General features: G+C 39.4%; 1 protein-coding gene across 1 annotated transcript in view; it reads left to right on the plus strand.

The window, feature by feature from the left end:
- The first annotated feature begins 686 nt into the window (after positions 1 to 686).
- KPNA3 (karyopherin subunit alpha 3) overlaps positions 687 to 27,582 on the plus strand; it is a 104,601-nt gene continuing 77,705 nt past the window's right edge. The window contains exon 1 of the mRNA XM_047723352.1: positions 687 to 924. Within this exon, the coding sequence (XP_047579308.1) occupies positions 856 to 924 (69 nt within the window). The 5' untranslated portion in view covers positions 687 to 855. The remainder of the gene's footprint in view (positions 925 to 27,582) is intronic.

Raw genomic sequence — 27,582 nt, forward strand, 5'->3', positions numbered from 1 at the left:
TAATTCCATTGCAGTAAGCCAGGTCGCATATACATAAACACATCGCAAATCTACATGTCAGATGGAAATAATTACTATTTATAAAACCAAAGCAGAGCAAGGGAACAACGAATGAGGGTGGCTGCTATTCCAGGAGACCCCAAAGAAGCAAGGAAGCGAAGCACAAACCGTCGATTGGTTTCTAATTTTCTAGGCTACTGGGAGCAAGATGCACCTCCCAGGAAGCCCCGCCCCTCCCTCCCAATAGGGCGCAAGGTGCCATCTCCTGGAGAGCCCCTCCCACTTCTCCGCCCAGGGGCTGCCTTGGGGGCGGGGCTTCGCGCCCGGGCGCACCGAGCGCCCCGCACTGAAAGCCGCGCGCGCAGAGTTCCCAGCATTCTTCCCGTTCTGTCAAGGCCGGGAGAATTAACCCCACTGGTACCTGGCATGCTGGGAACTGTAGTTTTTGCCCGCAGCTCAGCGTCTCAGGGGGCAGTGAAAGCCGCTCGATCCGGCTCCATTCCTGGCACATGACTTGCATCCTTCAGAGATTGTGGGGAGGCCCTAGGGGAGGTGGGGGTCATCCCGAGAACAGTCGGGTGGCGTCCAGACGGGGGCCGTCCCGGCCACGTGACCCCAGCAGGCCAGGCGCGCGCGGCTCCTCACTGCTATTCCCGCCCCGCCCCGCCCGGCAGTCGGCCTGCGCCTCTCCCGGCGCTGCTGCCACCTCGCGCTCGGAGGCGTCACGGAACGTGCTCTCCTCTCCCCCTCCCCCTCCCATCCCCTCCTGCCCTCCCCCACCTCCCCCTCCCGCGCCGAGACTCGCCGCCGCCGCCGCAGCCGCAGGAGTAGCCGCCGCCGGAGCCGCGCGCAGCCATGGCCGAGAACCCGGGCTTGGAGAACCACCGCATCAAGAGCTTTAAGAACAAGGGCCGCGATGTGGAAGTGAGTGTGCTTCCGTGGTCTGGGCCCGCCCGGCTCGCCCGCCTGGCCGCGGCGGCCCCACGGCGGCGGGGAGGGGCGGGGGACCGGCGCCGGGCTGGTTCTCGCCGGCTCGCGGTGGGTCGGAGTTGGCCGCCGCCTCCCGTCACGGTGGCCGCGGGCTGGGCGGAGCGGGCGACGGGACCGCGGGCCGGGCTGCAGCCACCCTCCGGAACTGCCGGCACGGGGACCGGGAAATGCCGGGGTTTTCGGCCCCGTCACGCGGGCGCGGCCTGCTGTCGGCGAGGAAGGGATGTGGAACTGAGGCGGGGTCTGCGGCCGGGGCCTCGCGGGCCGGGGATGCTGCCGCCCCTGTCCGTCGACCGCACCGCGGAGGGGGCGGCCGCGACTCGCGCCGGCCGCCCGTGCAGCCTCCCGCCCGGCGCGGACCCCCTCGGTGTCTCCCGCGCTGCCGCACATGGAGCTGGGGCTGTGCGGGTCCCCGCGCATATCTCCTGCGAGCCGGGCCCAGGCGGGCGGTGGCGGCCCGCCGAGGGGGGTGGGGACCAGCCGGGTAACTGACTTGTTTGAGGGTGGTGGATGGGGGAGGGTAGGATGCGCCAGGACCATTTTCTCATATTCCAGTGCTGTCCTTTGGACCAGTCTTGATAAGCTATTCCAGCTCATACTCCTGTTACTGTTGGCATTTGGAGCAAGCTGAAGGTGGACAATAGTTTACCATCTATTGTGTTGAGGCTTTGGAAGAGACGTTGTTCGACCTCCGCTCACAGGACCTGTTTTCTTAGCCGTTCTTATAGTGGGATTGTGCATGGGATAATTTCTTTGACATATTCTACCGGAATAAATTGGGTACATAGCTTCGTACGGCCTTTTATATATCTCTTTCTTCAAGCCGGTACAATTTCCATGTGGTTGCAAAACTGTAAACATCTTGGTCACTTAGTTCGTTGCTACTCAGCATGTTGCCATTGTTTTATTAAGGTGACATTAGCAGGTACTATTTGCAAACTCGGCTTATTGAAGCAGCGCTAGAGGTCTCTCTGCAGCTACTGAAAGCAATGTAGTATACAGCACAAACTTCCCTGGGACTCTGACCTCTGGAATTGTTAGGGAGAACGTGGCTTTAAGTCCACAGCGTCCTTTTCTAATACGAGGTGACATGATTTGCAATTTTGCAATTCTTGATAAAGGGCCAGTGTAACTAAGAAGTGTGCATTTTTCCTGTCTTAGAGAAGGTGGTGGAGAAACTGTCCGTGTTCTGTTTTGTAGAGAAACAGACAAAACCCAGGCGATTTTTCAGAGCTACAAAATTAAATGCTAATTGGGAAAAACCTAAGGAATTCCCATTTGAATAACACAAAAGTCATCTACCTCTATTCTGGTCATGGTTAAATTTTTTTTTGCGAGAAGTATTTCTAAGCAAAAGTGAAACTTAGGAATGGCAACAAGAACATTTTGGAACTGCCTCCTGTTATTGGTCCACTTGATGATAGTTAATTTTGAACTTTTCCCATCAGTAATTGTTTTTGAAGCTTACCACTATTATAAAGAAAACTTACATAGTTTGAAAAATACTCATATTGTTTGTACCAAAGAACTAATAACATTGTTTCCTCTCTTGGATATTGGTACAGGTTTTTGTTTTATTACTTGCCTATATTATTGTTTTCTGGGAGCTCAATGCTACCTCGTAAGGACTCCTGCACTTAATAGGTATGCAATAAATATTTGCTGATGATCAGAATGTAATTAATGACTTCTGTATGCATGAGAAATAGAGGCATTCCTGCCAAGCCTTTTAGCCTGAAAATAGTGGTCATAATATTACATTTCCCAGGATACATTAGGGTAACTAAGGCATGAAATAGCAGACATTCAAATGGTAGTTCTAAGGGGCGGACACTATACTAAGAACTTCATGAGACTTCATTTAATCCTTATAAGAATTTTATGAACTAGGTATAGCATTATTCCTACTTTACAGGAGGAAAGTACTTTAGGGGAGGAAACGGGAGAGTACTTATGTAGCATGTACAATTTCATGAAGTGGGTATGAGCATTCATTCACTAATTGTCAATTGGATGTCTAACTGTTGGGTCTTGGGCATGCACAAGAGAATAAAATTCAGCCTGTACCTCAAGGAGTTAACAGTTCAGTGGGGTAATAGAAAAGTAAACTGATAATTACAATGTAGTACATCAATAAATATATTCTGAGAAAATTCTAACTTAGGGATGAGCAGTCAGGTGGGGGATGTTCTGGTTGATTTCTAGTGGATGAATTAGAGTAAGCTGATCCTGAAAGTTGAAAGAAAGTTGGCCTGGTAAAATGCAGGAAAGGGGAGGGTACAAGGAAGGGGCATTGCAGGCTTGTGGGAGGAGTAATTCAGCAGTCCTGAGAGAATGCAGTAGGACTGCTGAGAGAGAAGGGAATATGACTAAAGGGTAAACTGGGGTCAAATGTGGTAAGTAAGTGTCTCTGTTGTGGATTTAGGTATAACCAAGACTAGACACTGTATCTAACTTAGTTTTATCCTTTAGCAACTGTGTTAAATCAGAAACCTACACAACAGTTTAGCTTTGTGACTTAAATAGTTGTGATTATCAGGCTATTTCAGAACAGTGAGATGTACTTTGATGAGATGTGATTCCTACCTTTTCATATGTAGGATATACAAAAGATAAAACATAAAATATACAACCAGCTGATACATAAATAAGGTGCTATGTGCAAGTATAAAATACATATTTTCTAAAGAAAATAAAAGTAAAGAGGAAATTGTGTATGGGGAGAGGGTGGAGGAAGAGCACAATTTCATAGTCAGTAAAGAATGGCTTCATAGAAAAGAGGTTGGTGAATTTTATAGGAAGTATGTGCTAAACTTGAACAGGGCACAGAAGAAATTCATGAATGAAATCTAAGGCGAGAAAGAGGAAGGAATAGTTTAGGGAGTGAAGAGATGAGACTTCCATATGGCCCGTGGTGGTCTGAGAAATATGTCTTAGCAAAGAGTTGCTTGGACACTTACCGACAGGGAGATCTGAAGGAATTTATTCCAGAGTAGAGTTAGAAGGTACAACATGATTAGAGCAATTGAAAAAGGTGACTGGCAGTAATATCTAAAATTAGTCCTGGAGGAATAATGCTCTCATCCCATATGTAAGGAGGAATTTTTTAAAAAGTTGAGATTGGGGATGGTCATAACATCGAAATAGGATTTGAACTTCTCCTCCTCCTCCTCCTCTTCTTCCTTTTTCTTCCTATTCTTCCTAAAACTCAAGTAGAGAAAAGGGATAAAATGTGTCCTGAGGTCTGTAGGTATAGATAAGGGAGGGGAGTAATTATCACAGATAGCAGTTTGGAGTTTGAGTAGGGGGAATGGATTTTGTAGCTAAAAACCAGGGAATAGATTGTGAAAAGGAAATTCTTAATTATCTTCATATGCTTTGGAATGTGTGTTTTAATAGCAGTTCTTTTTATGTAAGGCATTGTTCTTGGACTTTTTTCCCTTTTACGAAAGTATTTAAAACTTTCCAATCTACTTAACAGAAAAGTGCACAAAATGGAAATGTTCCATTTAATGAATAGCTATAAGTCAAACATTCTAGTAATTGCCACCCAGGTCAACTTTGCTTTTTCTTACCCCTGTATACCTCAAGAATGTAACATTTTTTTATCAGTAACAATAACTAATAACAATTATTTTAAAAATCTTAACATTTATTGTTTGCAAGTACCTGTACCAAGTATTTTATGTGGCTTATTTAGTCTTCACAACAATCCTGAGAAGTATGTACTGTTATTATCCACATTCACAGCTGAGGAACCTTGAGGCCCACGATTCTTAAGTAACTAGCCCTACGTCATGGGTGAGGGGGTGTAAGCGGCAGGACCTAGGCTTCTAGTTAAGCAGTATGGCACTAACACCAGAACTCTTGCTCCTGTTCTTTGCCATCTCTCCACTGCATGGAGCCTTAGACCTGACTTGTATGAAATACATCTGAAACTTAATTAATGGGAAAAATATTTAAGAAATCTTGGCTATTTCACAGAAGCTCCTGTCTTGGTGTTATAGAACCTTGCTAATAAACATTGTTGATATCTTAATTATCATTTGGTTTATTTGCCTTTTTCTTTCCTTTTTACTATTAGAAAGTTGCCTTATTAGTAAGGAGCTAGTTAGTTGGTTTCACCAAGGATGTAACAACCCGTATCCTTGGACTTAACACTTAAACTTTATGCTTAAGTTTCTAATGCCGGGGATAGTACACATTTTCTCATTTGCAAATTTGACCAGCATTACCAGACTTGCTTTTTTTTCTGGAACCTCTGTTGCTAAATGGTACTACCTAATTGCTCAAGCTTGAAACCTATCCTTGACTCCCTTCTCTTCCCTTCCTTCACTTTTCTGTACTGGTCAATTATCTGAAGAGCCCTCATAATTTTACCTTTGATATTGACCTTATTTACTATAGCTACACTAGTTTGGGCTGCTGTCTGTCCACCTGTGTTAAATATGATAGTGCACCTGGTTTCCCTGTCACCAGTATCTTCCCTTCCCATTGTATCTTGTGGGTTGATCTTTCTGAAAAGTTTTCTTGTGTTGCTCTTTTGATAAGGTCATTCCCAATGCCTTCGGCATAAAATTAAAAGTCCTTAAGATACCGCACATAATTCCTTTTTCCCCAGCTGTGATTAAGGACTTGAGATGGTGGAGTAACCAGTATGATTTCCTCTCCACGCCTCTGCACACGCTATTCTCTGTATACCTTCTTTTACTGTCTGTTTAGTGGGGCTCACTCTAGCAAACTCTTGCTTCACTCAGACTCCTTCCTATATCTCTGGAACACAAAGATTATAATTCTGCCATACCAAGTCATCCTAGTTTAAAAAAAAACCAAAAAACAAAAAACAACCCTTCAGAAGTTCTCTATAGGGCCTTTCCTGACTGACCAATAACATACTTGTATTGTTACTTTCTAGTCTTTTCCGTCTCTGTAAAGCTTTCCTCAGTGAATTTTCCTTTACCTCTTTGGGATAAATTGCTGTGATCTACAACAACTTCTGTGTGTGTGTGTGTGTGTGTGTGTGTGTGTGTGTGTGTGTGTGTGTGTGTATAGCTGTTAAAGTATGTAGGCTCTGGGGAGGTGGGTGTGGGTATGGGGTAACTGGATGGTGTTCATTAAGGAGGGCACCTGATGGAATGAGCTCTCGGTGTTATGTGCAACTGATGAATCTCTAAATTCTACCCCTGAAACTGATAATACACTGTATGTTAACTAAGTTGAATTTAAATTAAAAAAATTTTTTTAAAAGAAGTAGTGGACTCTGTAAAGAATCTCACTGAGGGTAGAGAGCTTGGGCTGTGAGTGGTCACTTAATGACCAGTTTTAAAAATTCAATAAATACTCTTGAGAAGAGACACTAGATAATATACCTAAAAACACTGTACATTTGGGAGTGAGTGGTACACTGTGATTCTAGGACATCAATAATTTCTTTTGGTGTTGACTCCATGGCATTGATATTGTTGCCTAGCCCTCCTCTGACCGTCTGTTCTGCTGTATTTTTGTAACATGAATTAATTCATACTTGAATGCTGAAGAGGAATTGAAGAATTCATGTTGGTTCATATTTGTTTTTTGAGTTTATTTTTACCAGCACATTAACTATTTAGCACTCCCGAGTAACAGCACTTGAACATAAACATGTGAAGTACAGTACATTGTTGAACACAGCAAGTCCAACAGTATGCACATGGCCCTTCACCCATATTCTGCCTCTAGGCTCCATTTAACCTGGAGTTCTGTCTTAAAGATGCTTATTGCCCTAACCACCTTGATGTATTACCCTCTTTTTTTCTTAATTTTGCAAACCATGAGGTTTTTCAGGAATCTATATATCACACAGCATAGAGGTTATAATTATCTTTTCCTGAATTCACTAAAGGCATAGAATCTCTCCTTGTCCTTCTGCCTCATTGATTACTTCTTTTTGGTTGATTTTGCCAACTTTTTGTCCTACCTATTAAGTGTAGGCATGTTTTAGGATTCTGTCTGTGACTCTGTTCGCTATAGATTACTTTTCTTGCCCACATCCAGCAGCTCCCTTAGTTTTAACTATCATTTCAGTGTGGGGGACTTAAATCTGTTTTAAGCATCTGCTGGAAATTAATCAATCACATGAACATCACATCAGCTCCTTAAGCTCAAAGTGTTTAAAACTATGTTCTGCCTTTTTTTCTTCTTCTTTTTTCTGTTTATGGCATTATCATCACCCTCACTATGACCTGAACTTGAAACTTGAGAGGCTTCTTGGACTCCTTCCTCATCTTCCACATTCAGTCAGATGCCGGTCATGTAGCTTGAATCTCTGTGCTGTCTCTGGATTTTGGCTCTGCCTCTCTATTCACTGCCTCCAGCCCCCTTTTGGGCTTCATACTTATCATCTGGCAATTTAAAAGTTGCCCCCAAAGTGGTGGTCTTTCTCTAGTCCGTGAGATCTTTCAGGGAGTCAGATAACTGATTATTTTTCCAGGTTCAACTTTCCTTCCCCTCTCTCCCTGCCCCTTTAAGCTCTAGCAACACTGAACTTCTTATATGCTTATACATAATCTGGAATCCTGCCCTCCCCTGCTTGCCAATGCTATTTCTATTCTCAGGGCAATCCTGCTGACTGGAATATCCTGCCCTGCCTCCTGTTGCCTGGCTAATTCCTACCCCTCTCTAAATACTCGACTCTGGTTTAGCTCTTAGGAGAAACCTTTTTGGATCTCTCATCTTCCCAAGTTGAGTTAGGTATCATTCTTTGCTCCTGAATATATATCTTTCTCATTGCAGTTACGATAATGTATTTCAATTATGTTTTCTCTCTTTCTCCTACTAGATTGTGAACTTTTTGAGCACATAGACTCTATATCTCCTTTGCCTATTTCTTAGTACAGTGGCTGGAACAAAATAAGCACTAAAATATTTCTTGAAAGACTATATCTATACTAGGTACCACCAGCACGATAATTTCCTTAGAATACATTTTTGAACTGATGCTTTTTATCTTTTAGTGCCTTTTCCTATTGCTTTCCAAATCAAGTTCAGACTTTTACTATAATAGGTAAAGTGTTGGGAGGTTAAGACACATGCATACTGAAATAATTTTAAAATTTTTTCTTAATTTTTTATTTTATTTTATTTTTTAAAGATTTATTTATTTTAGAGAGAGCATGTGAGCAAGTTGGGGAGGGGCAGAGGGAGAGGGAGAGAGAGACCCAAGCAGACTTCACACACAGGGCAGAACCCAACTTGGGACTCAATCCCCAGACCCCACAGTCACAACCTGAGCCAAAACCAATAGACACTTAACTGACTGTACCACCCAGGTGCTCCTCTTATTTTTTAATCATAGAAATATTCTAATATGTAGTAAGGTAGAGAGAATAGTATAATTCCATGTGCACATCACTTGAATTTAATAAGTAACAGTTTGCTCTTTGTTTCATCTTTTGTTCCATCTGTATATATAACAGACATCATGACATTTTACTCCTGAAGACTTAAGGCTGCTTCTCTAAAAATAATGCATTCTTACATAAATACCATATCACGCTGACACAATAATTTCCTAATAACGTCTAATCTAGTCCACATTTTAAATTCTCCCAGTTGTCTCTTACTCTTTTTTCCTTAACATTTGGTCATTAGAACCAGGATTAAACAAGGTCAGATCACATTTGGTTGTTTCCTAGGTCTTCTTTAATCTAGAATAGGCTCCTCCCCCCATTTTTTTAATTGTAGTAAAATATACATAACAGAATATACCATTTTAACTATTTTAAGTGTACAGTTCTGTAGCATTAAGTGCATTCACAATGTTGTGTAATGATCGTCACTATTCCATCTACAGAAATTTTTCATCTTTCCTAACTGAAATTCTGACCTCATTAAATAGTAACTCTGCATTCCCTCTTTCCCCAGTTCCTAGCAACCTTCCTTCCACTTTCTTTTTTGATTTGACTATTTTAGGAACCTCACATAAGTAGAATCATACAATATCTGTCCTTTTGTGACTGGTTTATTTCTCTCAGCATAATGTCTTCGAGGTTCATCCATTTGTAGCACGTGTCAGAAATTTCATTTCTTTGTATGGCTGAATAATATTCAGTTGTATGTAGGTACCACATTTTGTCCATTCATCACTGGTGGACTTAGGTTGGTTGGCTGTTGTCCCGCACCATTTTATAAATGCTGTTAATTTGTTGAAGAAATCAGGTCAGTTTTCTTTTATTAGGTTGAACCACATGAAATTTCCATTTTCGAGTCAAGTTATTAGTCAAATATCAGCAATTTCATGTAGTTCAACCTAATAAACTGTCCTATTACTGGATATGTCTGTTTCTTTGTGATATTGCTTAACTTGTTCCTCCTATTTCTTACCACCCTCTGGATTTTCTGTAAACTGGAGGTTAGCTTCAGAGCCATGATTGTCTTCGGTTTAAGCATTTTTTATTAAAAAAAAAAAATACTTCCATTGGTGATGCTGTGTACTTCAGACTATATCCCTACAGTGATACTAAGATCAGTGAGAGGGTTCAGGTAATAAAGAATAGATAAAGATAGTTCAGATAAAGACTAGGGATACCTGGGTGGTAAATTTAATAAGTTGGTTAAGTGTCCAACTCTTGATTTCAGCTCAGGTAATGATCTCAGGTGAGATGGAGCCCAGTGTTGGGCTCCACACTGGGCGTGGACCCTGCTTAAGATTCTCTCCCCCACCCCACCTCTTTGTTTCTCTCTACCCCTTCCTCCCTCTCTTGAATTAAAAAAAAAAAAAAAAGAATAGTTTTAATGTTACAATGTCATAAGCAATACATTTGGTAAAATGAATTTCAGGTATTTGGGTGCAATGTGATACAGACTGGGTAACACTTGAAGTGAAAGAGTAACCTGACTTCTTGGTATCCAGCAAAGGAGTTAGAAAATGTATCTGGTGAATCTAACTTCAGAATCAGTGACAGTCTCTTTCCATGACTGTTCCTAAGTTGACTTTGGTTTCTTAGCGTAGAGTTCAGCTGTATTCTCACTTACCAGTCTCTGTTCCTTTACTTTGAAGGTAAAGCAATAGTAGAATCGTAAGGAGGATATATCTGTACTATGTGCAGTTTTGCTATTAAGAAAAATTTTGTCATAGCGTAGGATACCAACATTAATAGTTAAAATATGGTAAAAATAAATCATGACTATATTTACATGGAATTAGTCTTTCCCAATGGTTATGTTTTCTGGGCTCTACATTTTATTTGTTTACATATCAAACTTTCTTTTATTTTGAAATGTAGTGTTTCTGTGTCTTATACATTTCTCTGCCTTCTTAGTTAGAATCTAATTTACTTATTTTCTTGTTTCTTTAGAATTACCATTATGCATATGGATATCAAGTTTTACTTTTATATAAGTAATGCCTTTAGGTTCTTAAATTTGTAGAATTTTATCCTTAATTTCTGTGTTTGTGGAGTTCTTGCTCTTCGTAATTCTTTTGACTGTCCTTCCCTTGCACAGTCAGCTTTCTCTTTGATATTGTGAGCGTGTTTACTTATAGTAGTTCTCTTCCCTTTTAATTTGATGCTTTGTATATCCTAGTGACTTGGATAATGGATGTATTAAACACATATTTATCATTTGCTATGGGCTGGGCAGGCATTGTTAATGCCAAAGATAATAAATATAAACAATATTGTCCTTGCTCAGTTTAGTGGGAGAGACTGATACCTAAGTATGCTCTTGAACAACATGGGGATTAGGAATGCCCACCCTTGTGCTGTCAGAAATTCACATATAACTCTTGATTCCCCAAACACTTAACTACAGATACCCTGCTATTAACTACAAGCCTTACAGATAAGATAAACAGTCAGCTAACACATATTTTGTATATGTATGTCTTATATACTATGTTCTTATAATAAAGTGAGCTAGAGAAAAAAATGTTAAAACCACTAGGAATAGAAAATACATTTATAGTACAGTACTGTAAAAAAATTGTGTGTAAGTAGACCCAGCATAGTTCAAACCCATGTTGTTCAAGGGTGAGCTGTACTCTGTATAGCATGGTACAGGTACATAATTTGCAAAGTACCATGAGAGCATGGCGAAAGGGAGTGACTATACCTGGGGAAAGTGAATGAAGTTACGCAGAAGATCACACTTTAGCTAGGTCTTGAAGAATGAGTAGGAGTTTGCCAAAATGAAAGAAAAATAATGAATAACAGTGACTGTGTCATGGAGTCTTAAGTCGTGATGTGTTCAAGAAGTAGTTGATGTGGTGACCTTATATACACTCCCTTCTTTTGGAAACGACATTCTGTTTTGACCTTTCTTGGCAAGGTACTTTTCTGCTATTAGATATCTTTTGGGGAGATTTTTAATCTAAGTGTTCCTGCCTCCTTTGGTTAATTAAAGTGACTTACTCTTTCTGGTTAACACAAAGCCTATCAAATGCAGTCCCTGGCATTTAAATCTTAAATGAGCTGATAGCGGGACCTAAGTTGTTTGCCTTGCAGAGGTGCTATGAAGAAATCTTTCATTAATTCTTGCCACTTAAATCTGCCGAGTTGTTTTCATCCCGAGTTTTTCATAGATTAGATTCTACAGCTTTTCATTTGGTTCTGTGAATTGCTCTATATTTTTCAGTAAATTCTCCCTGCACTCCTTCCCCCCCGCTTTGTTTCTTAAACTAACTCAAGTCTGTTTTTATGGTTGGCGCCATAACTCTAATTTAAGGTGACCAACTGTCCTGGTTTGCCCAGGACTGAGGGAGTTCTCAGGACGTAGGACTTTCAGTGTTCAAACCAGTAAATTCCAGACCAGATCTTAACAAGTTGGTCACTTTACTGTAATTGAAACAGTTTGGGAGTAAAGATAATGAGTTTGGGGAACCAAATGTTCAGATGGAAATATCTAGTATGCAGCTGAAAATAATGTGTGCAGAACTAGCTTGCTTTGGTTATTTCACTCAGCAGTTTTTTGAATTCTGAACTAACTATGAGAGATAAAACAGTGAATGCAATGATAACCAATAACTCCCTATGTACAAGGCACTATGCTTTTTGGAATAATAATAAGTAATTCTCACATAGTTGCCATTATACAGGTGAAGAAAATGAGTTAAGAAATCTGCTTAAGGGGGAGCCTGAGTGGCTCATTGGGTTAAACCTGTGCCTTCGGCTCAGGTCGTGATCTCAGGGTCCTGGGATCAAGCCCCGCATTGGGCTCTCTGCTCAGCAGGGAGCCTGCTTCCCCCACCCCCTCTGCCTGTCTCTCTGCCTACTTGTGATCTCTTTCTCTCTCTCTCTCCCTGTCAAATAAATAAATAAAATCTTTTAAAAAGAAAAAAAAAAGAAATCTGCTTAAGAACATACAACTAGGAGGAGGCAAAACTGGAATTCAATCCTAGATTTCCTACTTTAAAGCCCTCTTCCCTTAGTAACCATTCTTCTACTGTGCCTCAGGATCCCTGCTCAAGGAATTTGTGGATTAATATGGAAATGATGTAAAACCAAATAAACACTTACAATGGAAGTATGTTGAGAAAACAGCGGGCACGTAGGAAAGACTCACCATGCGTGAGTCAGAGAAGGCTTCATGGAGATGATTGTGCTTAAGAGGAAACTGGAAAGTGTATAGGTCTTTCTTTGGTAGTAAATCTTGGGTGGGCCTGGAGATAAGAGACAGCATGATATATTCTGGGGAATAAAGTAAATCAGTATTTCTTACAGGTGGAGTGCTTGGAAAGTTGGATAGGATAGACAAGGTGGGCAGGACCAGATTGTGAAAGACCTCTCCTGGGTTTTGTGCATTTAAAACCATGGCTTGGGGCGCCTGGGTGGCTCGGTGGTTAAACCTCTGCCTTTGGCTCAGGTCATGATCCCAGAGTCCTAGAATTGAGCCCCGCATCAGGCTCTCTGCTCAGCAGGGAGCCTGCTTCCCCCTTTCTCTGCCTGCCTCTGCCTACTTGTGATCTCTCTCTCTGTCAAATAAATAAATAAAATCTTTAAAACCATGGCTTCAGTTGCATCATAGGAGATAGATTGGTGAGGGTGAGAAGGGAGCTAGAGAGGAACAGTGAGAAAACTCTCAGAGGTCTCAGAGATGGATGGTCTGACTAACAGCACTGGCACTGGGGTCCAGAAGCAGGAAAAGATTGTTTATTTGGCATATGTTAACCTTCTGTGTGTGTGTGTGGTTTGTTGTTTGTTTTTTTTTAAAGATTTTATATGTTTATTTGAAAGAGAGTGAGAGAGAGAGAGAAAGAGCCAGCGCTTGCGCCCAAGTCGCGGGGAGTGGGGGCAGAGGAAGAGAGAGAAGCAGATTCCCTGCCAGACAGGGAGCTGATGTTTGGCTTGACCCCAGGACTGGGAGATCCTAACCTGAGCTGAAGGCAGTTGCTTAACCAACTGAGCTACCAGGTGCCCCATGTGTTACCTTCTGGAACAGAGGTTAGCAAACTTTTTTTTTTTTTTTTTTTTTTGGTAAAGGGCCATAATATTTTTCAAAGTGTAAATATTTTAGGTTTTGAGGGCCATATTATTTATGTCACAACTATTCTCTGCTGGAGCATGAAAGCAGCATAGATGATAGGCAAACAGATGAGTGCAGCTATTCCAATAAAACTTTATTTATAAAAAGAGGTGGCAGGCTAGATTTGTCTTGTGGGCTGGATTTGGCTCAAAGGCTGTGGTTTACCTAACCTCGTTCTAGGATGATATGGCCAGTAGTGAAGATTTGGAATATAGTTCAAGCAATGATTTTTAGTGATTAAGATGATAATGTAGACGAGGGTTCTTGGGTATAAGAAGAAAAGAAGCTAGGGGAGGAAAGAACCCAAGGAAGTACATCATCTTAGGGCTGTAGTGAAAATGCCACTGAAGAAAAATAGTGTATCAGAACTTAGGGGAGGAGAGTTTCCTGAAGGAGGGGCAGTAGTTGCAATATCAATGCTGCAGAAAGGAGAGGTATGGTGAAGGACCTGAAGTAAGCCATTCATTGTATTTGGCAATTAGGGCCAGGGAAAAGTGGAAAATAGACAGTGGAAGAGGCTGGGAGCTAGATTATGATAGAGTGAGAAGTGAATTGCTGTTGAGGTAGTAGAACCAGTCAGTAGAAACTCAATTTAAAAATTTAGTAGCCGTGGGAAGGAGGAACCAGAGGTTAGCGTGCAGAGGAAGTAGGGGTGGAGGAAGGCTCTTTGTTGTTTTCTATTTCTTTACACGTATGAAATTGACTGTTGTTTGTAGGCTGAATTGAAGAAGCCAGAGTAAAAGAGTTAAGAGGCTGGCTAAGAAAAGGAATAAGTGATTGTGCCAGGAGTAAGCAGGGAGCTGTTAGGGAGGTGATGTAAGAGATGTTAAGTTGTGGTTGGATTTGGAAGTGCCTCAGGTGGAAATCACTTGAAGAAGAACAGACAGGAGTGAGAATGGGCTGAAGTAGGGTAGGGAAACTGAAACAGATTATTTCTAATAGCCTCTATTTTCTTTGACGTCGTTATCTCTAGAGAATAAAGGGTCTAAGAGAGGTAGTACTTGAAGAAAGGGTGATTTGGAAAATGCAGGTTATTTGAGGAGGAAAATACCTAGGAATAAGGGCCCCGCTGAGTGAGACTATATTGTTATTTTGTAATAGTTGTAAACGGTTTTCAGTTGATTGTATCAGATTTAGCTGTAATTGCATTTTAGATTATAGTTAGAATTGTTAAACTAAATTCAGAGTATAGAGGTCATATTCAGTTGAATCATAAAAGAATTGAACAAACAGGAATATTAGGGTTTAATGAGTCCAAATCCTGTTTTCCATAGATGTGGAAACTGAGCACGCGCAGAAAGAATGAATGTTGTCCACTCATCTGGTTGGTAACCAGGGATTTTTTTTTTATTCTAGTACTTGTGTTATTTAACACAACACACTTAAAGATGACAAAAGCTATACTTTATTGATTGACTGATTGATTGATTATAGGCTCCGTGCCCAGCATAGGGATTGAATTTATGACACTGAGATCAAGAGTCGCATGCTCTACCAATTGAGCCAGCCAGGTGCCCCAACAAAAGCTATATTTTAGAAAACTTTCAAACATATACAGAAGTACAGAGAACAAGATAATGAATTACCATGTACCATTTTAAAAGAGTTACAGTTTATGGCTGTTTTCGTTCATTTATATCCCTTATCACTTCCATCTTCCTCTGGATTATTTTGAAGCAAATTCTAGACTTTTTTTTTTTTTTTTTTTTTTTGGAGAGAATGAGAGAGAGCAGAGGGAGAGGGAGAGAGAGAATCTTAAGCTGGCTCCATGCCCAGCTTGGAGCCTGAAGCTGGGCTTAGTCTCATGACCCTGAGATCACGACCTGATCAGAAATCAGGAGTTGGATGCTTACCCAGTTGAACCATTCAGGCACCCCCAGGCATCATTTTTTATGTGTTAGTATTTTAACATGTATGTCTAAAAGTTAGTTTGATTTTGAAACCAATTCTAACTTTGGAGTTTTTCCTCACACCAAGTAATTTCTCCCACACCAACTGAATCCTACAATTCAGTTCAGTTCTGACACTATGTACCTGATAGCATCAAATCCCACAGGTTAAGTGCTTAGTTCTACAAGATTTCATGCTTGCCCCCTACCCCCTTTTGATCTACCAGGTATAGATTGGAGGTTCTCATAATCTACCCCTCCTCCTGTTTAATATGCTGGAGTGACTCACAAAACCCAGAGAAACATTTTACTTACTAGATTACCAGTTTATTATAAAAAGATACAACTCAGGAATGGCCAGTGGAAGACATGCTTTCTCTTGCAGAGTGCCACTCTCTGTGTACCTCCGCGTCTTCACACCAGGAAGCTCTCTGCACCTGGTCATTTTGGATATTTATGAGGCATGCTTAATTAAATCATTGGCTATTGGTTACTGAGGTCAATCGCCAGCTCCTGTCCCTTCCCTGAAAGTTGGGGTGAGTGGAGGGACCAGAAGTTCCAGTCCTCTAATCACATGGTTGTTTCGCCTGGCAAACAGCTCCCAGCCTTAGGTGACCTAGGGGGGCTTTCCAAAAATCACTTCATTAACATAATGAAAGACACCTTTATAGTTGTCAACACTTAGGAACCCCTGAGGGTTTTAGGAGCTATGTGCCAGGAACACTGCATGGAAACCAAATATATATTTCTTACTATAAATCATAGTATCACAGTAAGACATATAGTATTATCCTACTTAAAAACCCCAAAACAGTGTTTGTCATATCATTAGCCAATTAAAAATATACTTTCTTTTTTATTTTTTTAATAGATTTTGTTTATTTGAGAGAGAGAATGAAAGAGCACAAGCAGGGGGAGCAGCAGGCAGAGGGAGAGGGAGAAGCAGGCTCCCCGCTGAGCAGGGAGCCCTTTGTGGGGCTCAATCCCAGGACTCTGGGATCATGACCTGAGCTGAAGGCAGATGCTTAACCATCTGAGCCACCCAGGCACCCCAAAAATGTACTTTCAATATAAAATTTCAAAGTAAAAATACTTGCTATTATATCATACATTTGGAGACCAAAAGAACCTTCTTGGTCGGTTGTTTGGGGTTGGGTGTGACATAGAAAATTAATAAATAATATTTTAGATAATTTTTCCCTTCTCTACTCCAACTAAAAAGAGAAATAAAGGAATAATCTTACCTCTGTCAGAATAGGTCGATATTAATGTGTAGTTAATTTTTTTTTTAAAGATTTTATTTATTTATTTATTTGACAGAGAGAGATCACAAGTAGACAGAGAGGCAGGCAGAGAGAGAGAGAGAGAGGGAAGCAGGCTCCCCGCTGAGCAGAGAGCCCGATGCGGGCCCCGATCCCAGGACCCTGAGATCATGACCTGAGCCGAAGGCAGCGGCTTAACCCACTGAGCCACCCAGGCGCCCATTGTGTAGTTAATTTTTATGAAGGTAGTATAGAAATTATTACAGAGGAGACTTCATGGAAATCAAGCTATATCTGTGGTTGCAATATTTTAATAGTGATTTTTCTTTCACTTTTTTTAAATGAAAATGACTAATGAATGCTCTACATTATCAGAAAGATATTAAAGTACTCTATGTGTCTTTGCAACAGCTTGATACATTCCAGTTTATTATACCTTTACTGTTAAGAAAACACAACAAAAAGTTTTCGTATCAAAAGTAGAAGCATTAGAATTACAGAGAGATCAAGTGGGACAGCAATGGATTTGTGTAATGGTTTTTCTGTATTAAAACACTATGTTCTGGGATGCCTGGGTGGCTCAGTGGGTTAAGCCGCTGCCTTTGGCTCAGGTCATGATCCCAGGGTGCTGGGATTGAGTCCTGCAGCAGTCTCCTTGCTCAGCAGGGAGCCTGCTTCTCTCTCTGCCTCTGCCTGCTTGTGCGCACGCTCTCTCTCTCTTTCTGACAAATAAATAAATAAATAAATAAATAATAAAATCTTAAAACAACAACAACAACACTTTGTTCTTTCTTTGCATTCACTATCTCAGAATTGCAAAGCTGGTAAAGATTCAGCTTTTCTGGATGTCTTTTTGATGTATACAGAGGGTGTTAAGGTAGATGTTGTCATTTTTCTGTATTTAAGATAACAGTAGAGAGACGGGTAGAAAGCTGAACAGAGTATGGAGGAAGGTAGCTGGACAGAATTGAAATAACTAGAGATTGGGTAGTGTCTTCATCTTCCTCTTAAATTCACATGTGCAAGAAAAAAAGGAGTTAGTAGCCCGAGAAGGATGATCATGTTAGCTGGGTATTGGGCTATAGATGGTAGAGATGCAAACAAAGATGGTAGAGGAACAGCCTACAAACTTTGTGTTATACAGTGTTAATCTCAGCTAGCAGAGAGCTAGGATCTTTTTGTAAATTTTAAGCTTAATTTGCTAAGTTGAACCTAGTTCCAAGAATATCATTCATATACGTGTGCGCGCACACACACACATTATACATATATTATATAACATATAATATATATTATGTAACATATAATATATATATATCTTGGTTTTAGAATAAGGTATAATTAGGAACATTTATTGAAGCTTTTTTTAATACTTCATAAAAACAAATTTTTAATTACTTCAGCATCTGGTGTTTTAAAAACATAGGAAGTGGATAGAATGTTTTGGGAATGGTGCTACATAACACTGATTTGTGTACTAATTCATATTAGTAGTTATTCACTTACTAGTTAAACTTGTAGTATAACTAACTAGTTATACTATGCTTTTATCTTAAAGTTAAATTTATTTGAAGGGGGAAGAGAAGACAAAAATATAAATCATGATTTTAGTGAGAAAATTTCAGCACATAGATATATTCACAAATTTTAGGGAGAAAGTTTATAAACTGATAATTCCCAGGTAGAGCTATCACACTTTTTAATTATAAAATGCAGTTTACTCCTGTATGAAAATAAGTTCTCATTGACTGAAATCCTGTAGTAAGAGTGACAATAATTTGATGTGCCTGAGTACCGGAGTCGGTTAAGTGACTTTTGGTTTTGGCTTGGGTAGTGATTTCATGATTGTGAGATAGAGCCCTGGGGATCTACTTAAGACTCTCTCTCCTTCCCCCTCTGACCCCACCCCCAAATCAATCAATCAGCCTTTTTTTTTTTTTAATATTTTATTTATTTATTTGAGAGAGAGAGAGAGAGCATGAGCGAGGAGAAGGTCAGAGGGAGAAGCAGACTCCCCGTGGAGCTGGGAGCCTGATGCGGGACTCGATCCTGGGACTCCAGGATCATGACCTGAGCTGAAGGCAGTCGCTTAACCAACTGAGCCACCCAGGCGCCCCAGCCTTTTTTTTTTTTTTTAAGTGACAATAATTTAAAATGCTTCTTCATTCCCCTTGGACAGTTTACAGTTACTGTCATGGACTGTGGCTGCTGGCAGCAGTGTGGTGTTCAGTTATGCATTGCGTTTTGGGAACATTGTTTTTGCTGGAATAAAGGAACTTGTACTTAGATGTTTAAGTTCTATAAGGGTTCGATATTTGCTTTTTGTTTTCTAAACTTCATGAATGTGGGGCAAATACAAACATTTTCCCTCATCCTTTTGAGCTTTGAAACTTTGGGAAAGTGGAATATTTGAGAGACTTGGAGCTAAATTAATCTAGATTTGGAGTATAGAGGGAGAAAAAACATGGACTATATACTGTGATTATGGTATAGTGCAGACAACATTGTCACTGGTTATGACTCGTGCGAGTTCAGATTTAACATTGGTTGTGTAGGATACCCTTATGGTCTTGTGGAGCAGAGGGAAATAACGAATGAAGTAAGATTCCTGCTTTCACGGGGCATTTAACTTAGTAGGGTAAGTAATACAGCTGAAGGTAAGTATAAGGTAGAATGCAGTGGTTTAATAAAAGTAGATAGTTTGAGAACACAGAGGAAGGACAGGTGAATTCCACCTTTGAAGATTTGGCAGAGCTTTATAGCAGAGCTGACATGAGGTGGACCAAACGTTTCATGGTTTGAACAAGATGTTGAATTAGAATAGCAGAGAAAAACACATTTTTTTTTCCTTAAGCTAATTTATTTGTGACCATGTGTGAATGAATTTCCCTCTGATTCGTTGAAGTGACCCAGAGCATTACCATGAAAGTCTGTTTCCCATTTGGTGTACTGCCCTGGGGGCCAGCTGAAGACCTAGGTAGTGGAGTCCTTGCAGTCTTGTTTCTTTTTTTTTTTTTTTTTTAAAGATTTTATTTATTTATTTGGCAGACAGAGATCACAAGTAGGCAGAGAGGCAGGCAGAGAGAGAGGAGGATACAGGCTCCCTGCTGAGCAGAGAGCCTGATTCGGGGCTCAATCCCAGGACCCTGGGATAATGACCTGAGCTGAAGGCAGAGGCTTTAACCCACTGAGCCACCCAGGCACCCCAAGATCAGGATTTTAGATGAATTTTAGATTACTTAATACTTCTTTCCTGGTCATAAGTTCTTTAATATATTGTTTAGCTTTTGTCAAAAATAGCTAGTTAAAACTCATAATAAGAACACATTCTGAGTACGTTGTATTAGTTACCAGTGCAGTCGTCTGATATATTAGATATTAGCTCCATGCAGTGATTAGGGGGCTCCCCCAGCCAGGTTTTTCACTTTCATTCTGTGATTTTGTATTTGTGAACATGATGGCATTAAGTGAGGATGTGATACATTTAGGGTCATGACTAAACTTTAAAAATTATGTGATCAAAATATCCCTCCTTATGCTTTTCCTCTTGGTAAACATAGTAAGTACTGGACCTGTTTCTGAGAGAAATATGTATACTCTTCACAGCAGAATAGGTATGGGGGAGGAAGGAAGGTTGGGCAAATCTGTGTAGGGCAGCTTGAGAGGAAATCTAGAGCTGCCTTCCTCTCCTTTCCTCCCTGAAAAGGGAGAAGGAACCAGAAGACAAACTTAGTTTTAAAGTTTCGAATTTACAACCCTGAAGAAATCAGGCGGCTGGATACCGAGGCCTAGGTGTTACAGGAGCGCTCTAGTTGTGTGACTTTTGGCAAGTGTTGAATTCATGCTCGGGCTCTAGATTCTGGGGCTAGTGTGACTTGAAATACCACCTCCTCCACCCCCAGTAGTATCGGAGAGGAGAAACTGGAACTCTGACTTTCTTATATCACAGAAGGAGGCACTAAGATGATGATTCTAGGAGAGTGATAGTTTTGTGCCACAGATTTTCAGAACATGTTACTGTGTGTGTGTGTGTGTGTGTGTGTGTGTGTGTGTGTGTGGTGAAAGATACCTGATGCCTAGGGGTGTTTTAGGGGTCTTCAGAAAAGATTCAGCACCCTCTTACTCTTTTTGTTTAGTTCTTCTGTCTAAGAGACTTTAGTAATGTTAGTTTGGCTACATAACAGTACTATAAATAAAATGATCACTTTTGCTTAAAATAAATGTGACATTAATTAAATGTCATGTAAACATCATTGTAAGTTTTATTATAACACTGTTGAAGGTTAGCTATTGACCACTTACAAATTTTGTTTAATTATAAGGAATATATATCAACTGCCAAGTGGTGATAAGCAGTACAACCAGTACATAATACAGTTTTTAATAAGAGAAAAAAATTAGAATGTTATTGGTAATTATATATTATAGGAAATTAATCTTTGAAGCAAATTAATTTAGGAAGGGTTTTACATAATTTGAGGATTTCTCAGTAGGATAATGAACTTCTTTTAAATCAGAGGTAATACACATAATCGGTAATATAAATTCAAAGGAGAAAATGAGACATGTCACCCTCCCTTGCCACCTCTCTTTCTGCAAGTAACAACTCCTTTTAATAAATTTTATTGGGGTATATTTATCCATCTTAAGTATTTAGCCTGATGAGTTTTGCAAATGATTACTTCCTTGTAAGCACAATCACAGTCAAGATGTGGAATATTTCTGTCTCCCTCAGAAGTTCCCTCATGTCCCTTTGCAGTCCTTTCCTCCAGCCCCAAGCAGATACTAGTCTGCTTTCTGTCACTCTAGATTAGTGTGCTTTTTCCACAATTTCATGTAAAGGTAATCTTAATACATACTCTTTTGTGTCTGTTTTTGTGGTATAACATTAATATTTTTTGTTTATTGGAGTTCAGTATTGTTAGTTGCTGACACATATTTCACTATACGAGTATATCACAATTGCTTTACCATTCACCTGTTACTGGGCATTTGGTTCTTTTCAGTTTTTGGCAGTTATGAGTAAAACTGCTGTGATATTTGTTTACAAACAAATGTGGTTTTTTTTCTCTTGGATAAATACCCAGGAGTAAAATGACTGCATTATATATAGTAGGTGTGTATTTGGCCTTAGAAAAAACTTCAAAACTCCTTGGGACCCCTGGGTGGCTTAGTCAGTTAAGCGTTTGTCTTCAGTTTAGGTCATGATCCCAGCCAGGGTCCTGGGATTGAGTCCCGCATAGGTCTCCTTGTGCAGTGGGAACCTGCTTCTCCCTCTGCCTCTGCCTGCTGCTGCCCCCGCCTGTGCTCTCTTTCTCTAACAAATAAATAAATAAGATCTTTAAAAAAAACAACAACAACAACTTTGGAACTCTTTTTCAAAGTGGTTGTAGTATTTATATTCCCACCGTAAGTAATGTGAGTTCCAGTTATTCCACACCTTCACCAGTACTTTGTATTGGTAGCCTTTTTAATTTTCAGCACGTAATGACTATATGTTGGTATCTCATTATGGTTTTAATTTGCATTTTTCTTTTTCTTTTTCTTTTTTTTTCAAAGATTTTACTTATTTATTTGACAGACAGAGATCACAAGTAGGCAGAGAGGCAGGCAGAGAGAGAGGAGGAAGCAGGCTCCCCGCTGAGCAGAGAGCCAGATGCAGGGCTTGATCCCAGGACCCTGAGATCATGACCCGAGCCGAAGGCAGAAGGCAGAGGCTTTAACCCACTGAGCCACCCAGACGCCCCTTAATTTGCATTTTTCTGATGACTAATGATGTTTAGCAATTTTTTGTTTACACACTCACAGGCTAGTTATATATCTTCTTTGTGTAGTGTCTGACTCTTGTTCATTTTAAAAGTTGGGTTAATTTTTCTAACTACTAAGTTGAGTTTTTTAATAATCTGAAGATAAAAGTTCTTTGTCTGATACATGTATCATGAATATTTTCTCTCAATCTCTTGTTTGCCTTTTGATTTTCTTAACAGTGTCTTTTGAAGAGAAAAGATTTTAAAGGTTTGAAGCCCAATTTATCAATTTTTCTTTTATGGTTCATGCTTTGTGAAACATTTACCTACCCCAGAGTTTTCCTTATCCAGAGCTTTTTTTTTTTGGCCATGTTTCCTTCTGAATTTGTTACTTTCATTTTTTTGCATTTAGGTTCATGATTCATTTTGAATTAATATTTGTGTATACCATGAGATAAGTTCTTGCAGCACTTCAGTTACTGTGGCACTTTTGTTGAAAATCAATTGACATGGGTGCCTGTGTGGCTCAGCGGGTTAAAGCCTCTGCCTTTGGCTCAGGTCATGAGATCGAGCCCTGCATCGCGCTCTCTGCTCAGTGGCGAGCCTGCTTCTTCCACTCTCCCTCTCTGCCTGCCTCTCTGCCTACTTGTGATCTTTGTCTGTCAAATAAATAAAGTCTTAAAAAAAAAAAAGAAAATCAATTGACATGTATACATATGGGTCTCCTTCTGATCTCTGTTCAGTTTTATTGATCTATGTCATTATCTCACTGTCCACCGCTCTAGGTTTGTAGTAAGTCTTTTTTTTTAAAGGAGCAGTGTGTTTGTTATAACCCCATTGTTCTGAGAAAACATTTTATAGAAAATATGGGTATGATTAATTTTTTTTTAATTTTTTTTTAAGATTTTATTTATTTATTTGACAGACAGAGATTACAAGTAGGCAGAGGCAGGCAGAGAGAGAGGAGGAAGCAGGCTCCCTGCTGAGCAGAGAGCCCGATGTGGGGCTCGATCCCAGGACTCTGAGATCATGACCTGAGCCAAAGGCAGAGGCTTTAACCCACTGAGCCACCCAGGCCCCCCTATGATTAAGTTTTGAAGTCAGCTTATGTAATCTTTAACGGTGTTCCTCCTTTTCAGGATTTTTTTTGGCTATGTAACAGACATCTGTAGAAAACTTTACCCAACAAGGTTAGAATATACATATACATTCTTTTCAGGTTTATAAGGGTCATTCTGTAGGCTAGATCATATGTTAGGCCATAATAAAGTCTCAATAAATTAAAGGATACTAAAATCACACTAAATATGTTTCTTTACCTCAGTGGAATGAAATTCACAAATTATGTATGAATCAAACAGCACACTCCTAAGTAACCAGTGGGTCAAAGAAATTACAAGGGAATTGGGAGATGAAGAAGTTAGAGAGGAAGATTAGAAGAAATTTAAGATGAATAAAAATGAAAACACAGTATGTCAAAACTTACTGGATGAAGTTACAGCCATGCTCAGGAAAATGTATAGCTATAAATACCTGCATTAAGGGGCACCTAGATGGCTCAGTTGGTTAAATGTTTTTTTTGTTTAACCTTTTTTGTTTAACTCTTGGTTTTTTTGTTTAACTCTTGGTTTCAGCTCAGGTCACGATCTCTGGGTCATGGGATCGAACCCCATGTAGAGCTCTGTGCTCAGGGCAGAGTCTGCATGAGATTCTTTCCTCTCATTCTCTCTCTCTCGAAGATAGATAAATAAATAAACAAATAAAATCTTTAAAACTACATTAAAAATGAAGTATAAAGTAAACTTATAGTAAACAGAAGGTCGGAAATCATAAAGATTAGAGAAGACAAACATGAAATCGAGAATAGAAAAACAATAGAGAAAACCAGTGAAATCAAAAGTTGGTTCTTTGAAAATGTCAACAATATTGACAAACTTCTAGCTAGATTGATGGGGAAAAAAGAGAAGACTCAAATTATCTTACAGAAATAAATCAGATAAGGGAATACTGTGAACAATTATATGCCAGCAAATTACATAACCTAGATTAAATGGAAAATTCCTAAAAAGATACAAACTACCAAAATTGACTCAAGGGGAAATAGAAAATCTGAATAGATTTGTAACAGGTAAAGAGATTGAATCCATAATCACAAAACTTCCCACAAAGAAAAGCCCTAGACAGAAGGTAGAGGGAACATTTTCCAGCTCACTCTATGAGGTCAATATTAACCCATTACCAAACTAGATAAATGTTATCACAAGAAAAGAATATTACAAACCCATGTCTCTTATGAGTATAGATACACATGTCCTCAGGAAACTGGGAGCAAACTGAATTCAGCAATATATTAAAAAGATTATACATGGGCGCCTGGGTGGCTCAGTGGGTTAAGCCGCTGCCTTCGGCTCAGGTCATGATCTCAGGGTCCTGGGATCGAGTCCCACATCGGGCTCTCTGCTCAGCAGGGAGCCTGCTTCCCCCTCTCTCTCTCTCTCTCTGCCTGCCTCTCTGTCTACTTGTGATCTCTCTCTGTCAAATAAATAAAATCTTTAAGAAAAAAAAATTTAAAAAAAATTAAAAGATTATACATTATGACCAAGCAGATTTATTCCTGGGATGCAAAGCTAGTTTAATATATGAAAATCAGTCAGTGTAATATACCATATTGATGGAATAAAGGACAAAAAAACCACATGGTCATCGTAATAGGTATAGATATAGCATTTGATAAAGTTCAGCACCCCTTCCTAATAAAAATATTCAAACTAGGAATTGAAGGGAGCCTCCTCAAGCTGATAAAGAGCATCTACAAAATATCTACAGCTGGCCTCATATTAATGGTGAAAGATGGAAAGAAAGCTTTCCCCCTAAGATCAGGGACAAGACAAAGATATTCATTGTTCTTCCTATTCAACATTGTACTGGAGGTTCTAGGCAGGACAATTAGACCAAAAAAAAAAAAAAAAAAAAAAACACACACAAAAAACTTTTTTAATGAAAAAAAAAAAAAAGACAGCAGATTGAAAGTAAGTAAAACTATTCTCTTTTTCAAGATGACACAATCTTGTATATGGACAATTCTAAGGAATCCACTAAAAATCTACTGGAGCTCTAATATGAGTTCAGTCAGGATATATAAGATCACTGTATACATAGCAGTTGTATTTCAACACACTGTCAATGAACAATCTGAAATTAAGGAAACAGTTCCATTCACAAAGAATAAATACTGAGGAATAAACTTAACAAAAGTTTAAGACTTCTAATTGAAAACTATAACTTCATCAAAAGAAATCAAAGATCTAAATATTGTGCATGCATGGATTAGAAGAGTTAATACTGGTAAACTGAGATAGATATTCCTTACATGATCTACAGACTCTATGCAATTCCTATCAAAGTCCAAGCTGGCTTGCTTTTTTTCTTTCTTCTTCTTGACATGTTGATACTAAAATTTACGTGGATATAAGTAACTCCAAATAGTCAAAACAATATTGAAAAAGAACAAAGTTGGAAGACTCCTACTTAGCAATATCAAAACTTAATACACACCTACAGTAATCAAGACTGTGTAGTACTAGCATACGAATTAAACTCTACCTCACAACATATACAAAAGTTAGTTCAGAGTTGATCAAAGATCTAAAGAACTATGAATGTCTCAGGAGAAAACAGGTATAGATCTTCATAACCACAGATTAAGCAGTGTTTTCTTAGTATGACACTAAAAACACAAGTGATAAAAGGAAATATCTAATTGAACTTCATCAAAATTAAAATCTTTTGTGCCTCAAAAGACACCAAGAAAATGAAAAGGCAGCCCACAGCTGGGAGAAAATCATATATCTGATAAGGAATTTTTACTTAGAATATATAAAGAACTCAGTAGAAAAACAGTCCAGTGGGTACCTGGCTGGCTTTGTTGGTGGAGTGTGCAATTCTTGGTCTTGGGGTTGTGAGCTCAATCCCTACTTTGGGTGTGGAGATTACTTGAAAAAAATCAATAAAATGTTTTTTAAAAGTCCAATTTTTAAATGGGCAAAGGACTTGAGTAGAAAATCCTCTAAAGAAATTATACAAATGGCTAATAAGCACGTGAAAAGATTTTCAATATTATTAGTCATTAGGGAAATGTAGATCAAAACTACAATGAGATATCCCTTCATACACATTAGAATGGCTAAAAGAAACAATAAATAACAGGGGTTGGAGGAGGATATGTAGCGGTTGAAAAACTCATATACTTCTGGTAGGATTGTAAAGTAGTGTAGCCACTTTGGAAAACATTTTTGCAGTTCTTCAAAATATAGAATTGCTGTATTACCCAGCAATTTTACTGCTAGATATATACCCAGGAGATATGAAAGCACAGGTACACAGGAATTCTTAGTCACATTATTTGTAGTAGGCAAAATGTGGAAACAACCCAGTGTCCATCAATTGATGAATGGAAAAGTGTGTTATATTCATACAGTGGAATATTATTCAGTAATAAAAAAGTGAAGTACTGATATGTGCTATACCCTGGATGAATTACAAAAACATTATGCTGAGAAACCAGACAAAAAAGTTCACATACATGATTCCATTTATATGAAATGTCCAGGCAGTCAAATTCACAGATACAGAAAGTAGATTAGAGGTTGCCAAGAGTTGTGGAGAAGTACAGAGAATGATTGATAAAGGGTGTGTGGTTTCTTTTTATGATAATGAAAATGTTGTAAAGTTAAGTAATAGTGATGGTTGCACAACTCTGAATGTACTAAAAATGAACTGAATTTACCCTTTATAGAAGTGAATTTTATGGTATGTGCAATCTCTGAATAAAACTGTTATTAAAAGGGCGCCTGGGTGGCTCAGTGGGTTAAGCCGCTGCCTTCGGCTCAGGTCATGATCTCAGGGTCCTGGGATCGAGCCCCGCATCGGGCTCTCTGCTCAGCAGGGAGCCTGCTTCCTCCTCTCTCTCTACCTGCCTCTCTGCCTGCTTGTGATCTCTCTCTGTCAAATAAATAAATAAAATCTTAAAAAAAAAAAACTGTTATTAAAAGAAAAAAGGTAAAGTACACCTAATATTAGCACAAATTATGTAATGAAGGCATTTTCAGAATGGAAAATTATATGTAATAAGGATAATGTGGAGTTCTGGTATTTAGATTCTAAGTTGTTGGGTTGGGTTTTTTTGTGACAGGG

This window comes from Lutra lutra, chromosome 3, assembly GCF_902655055.1.
Source record: "Lutra lutra chromosome 3, mLutLut1.2, whole genome shotgun sequence".
Lineage (NCBI taxonomy): Eukaryota > Metazoa > Chordata > Mammalia > Carnivora > Mustelidae > Lutra > Lutra lutra.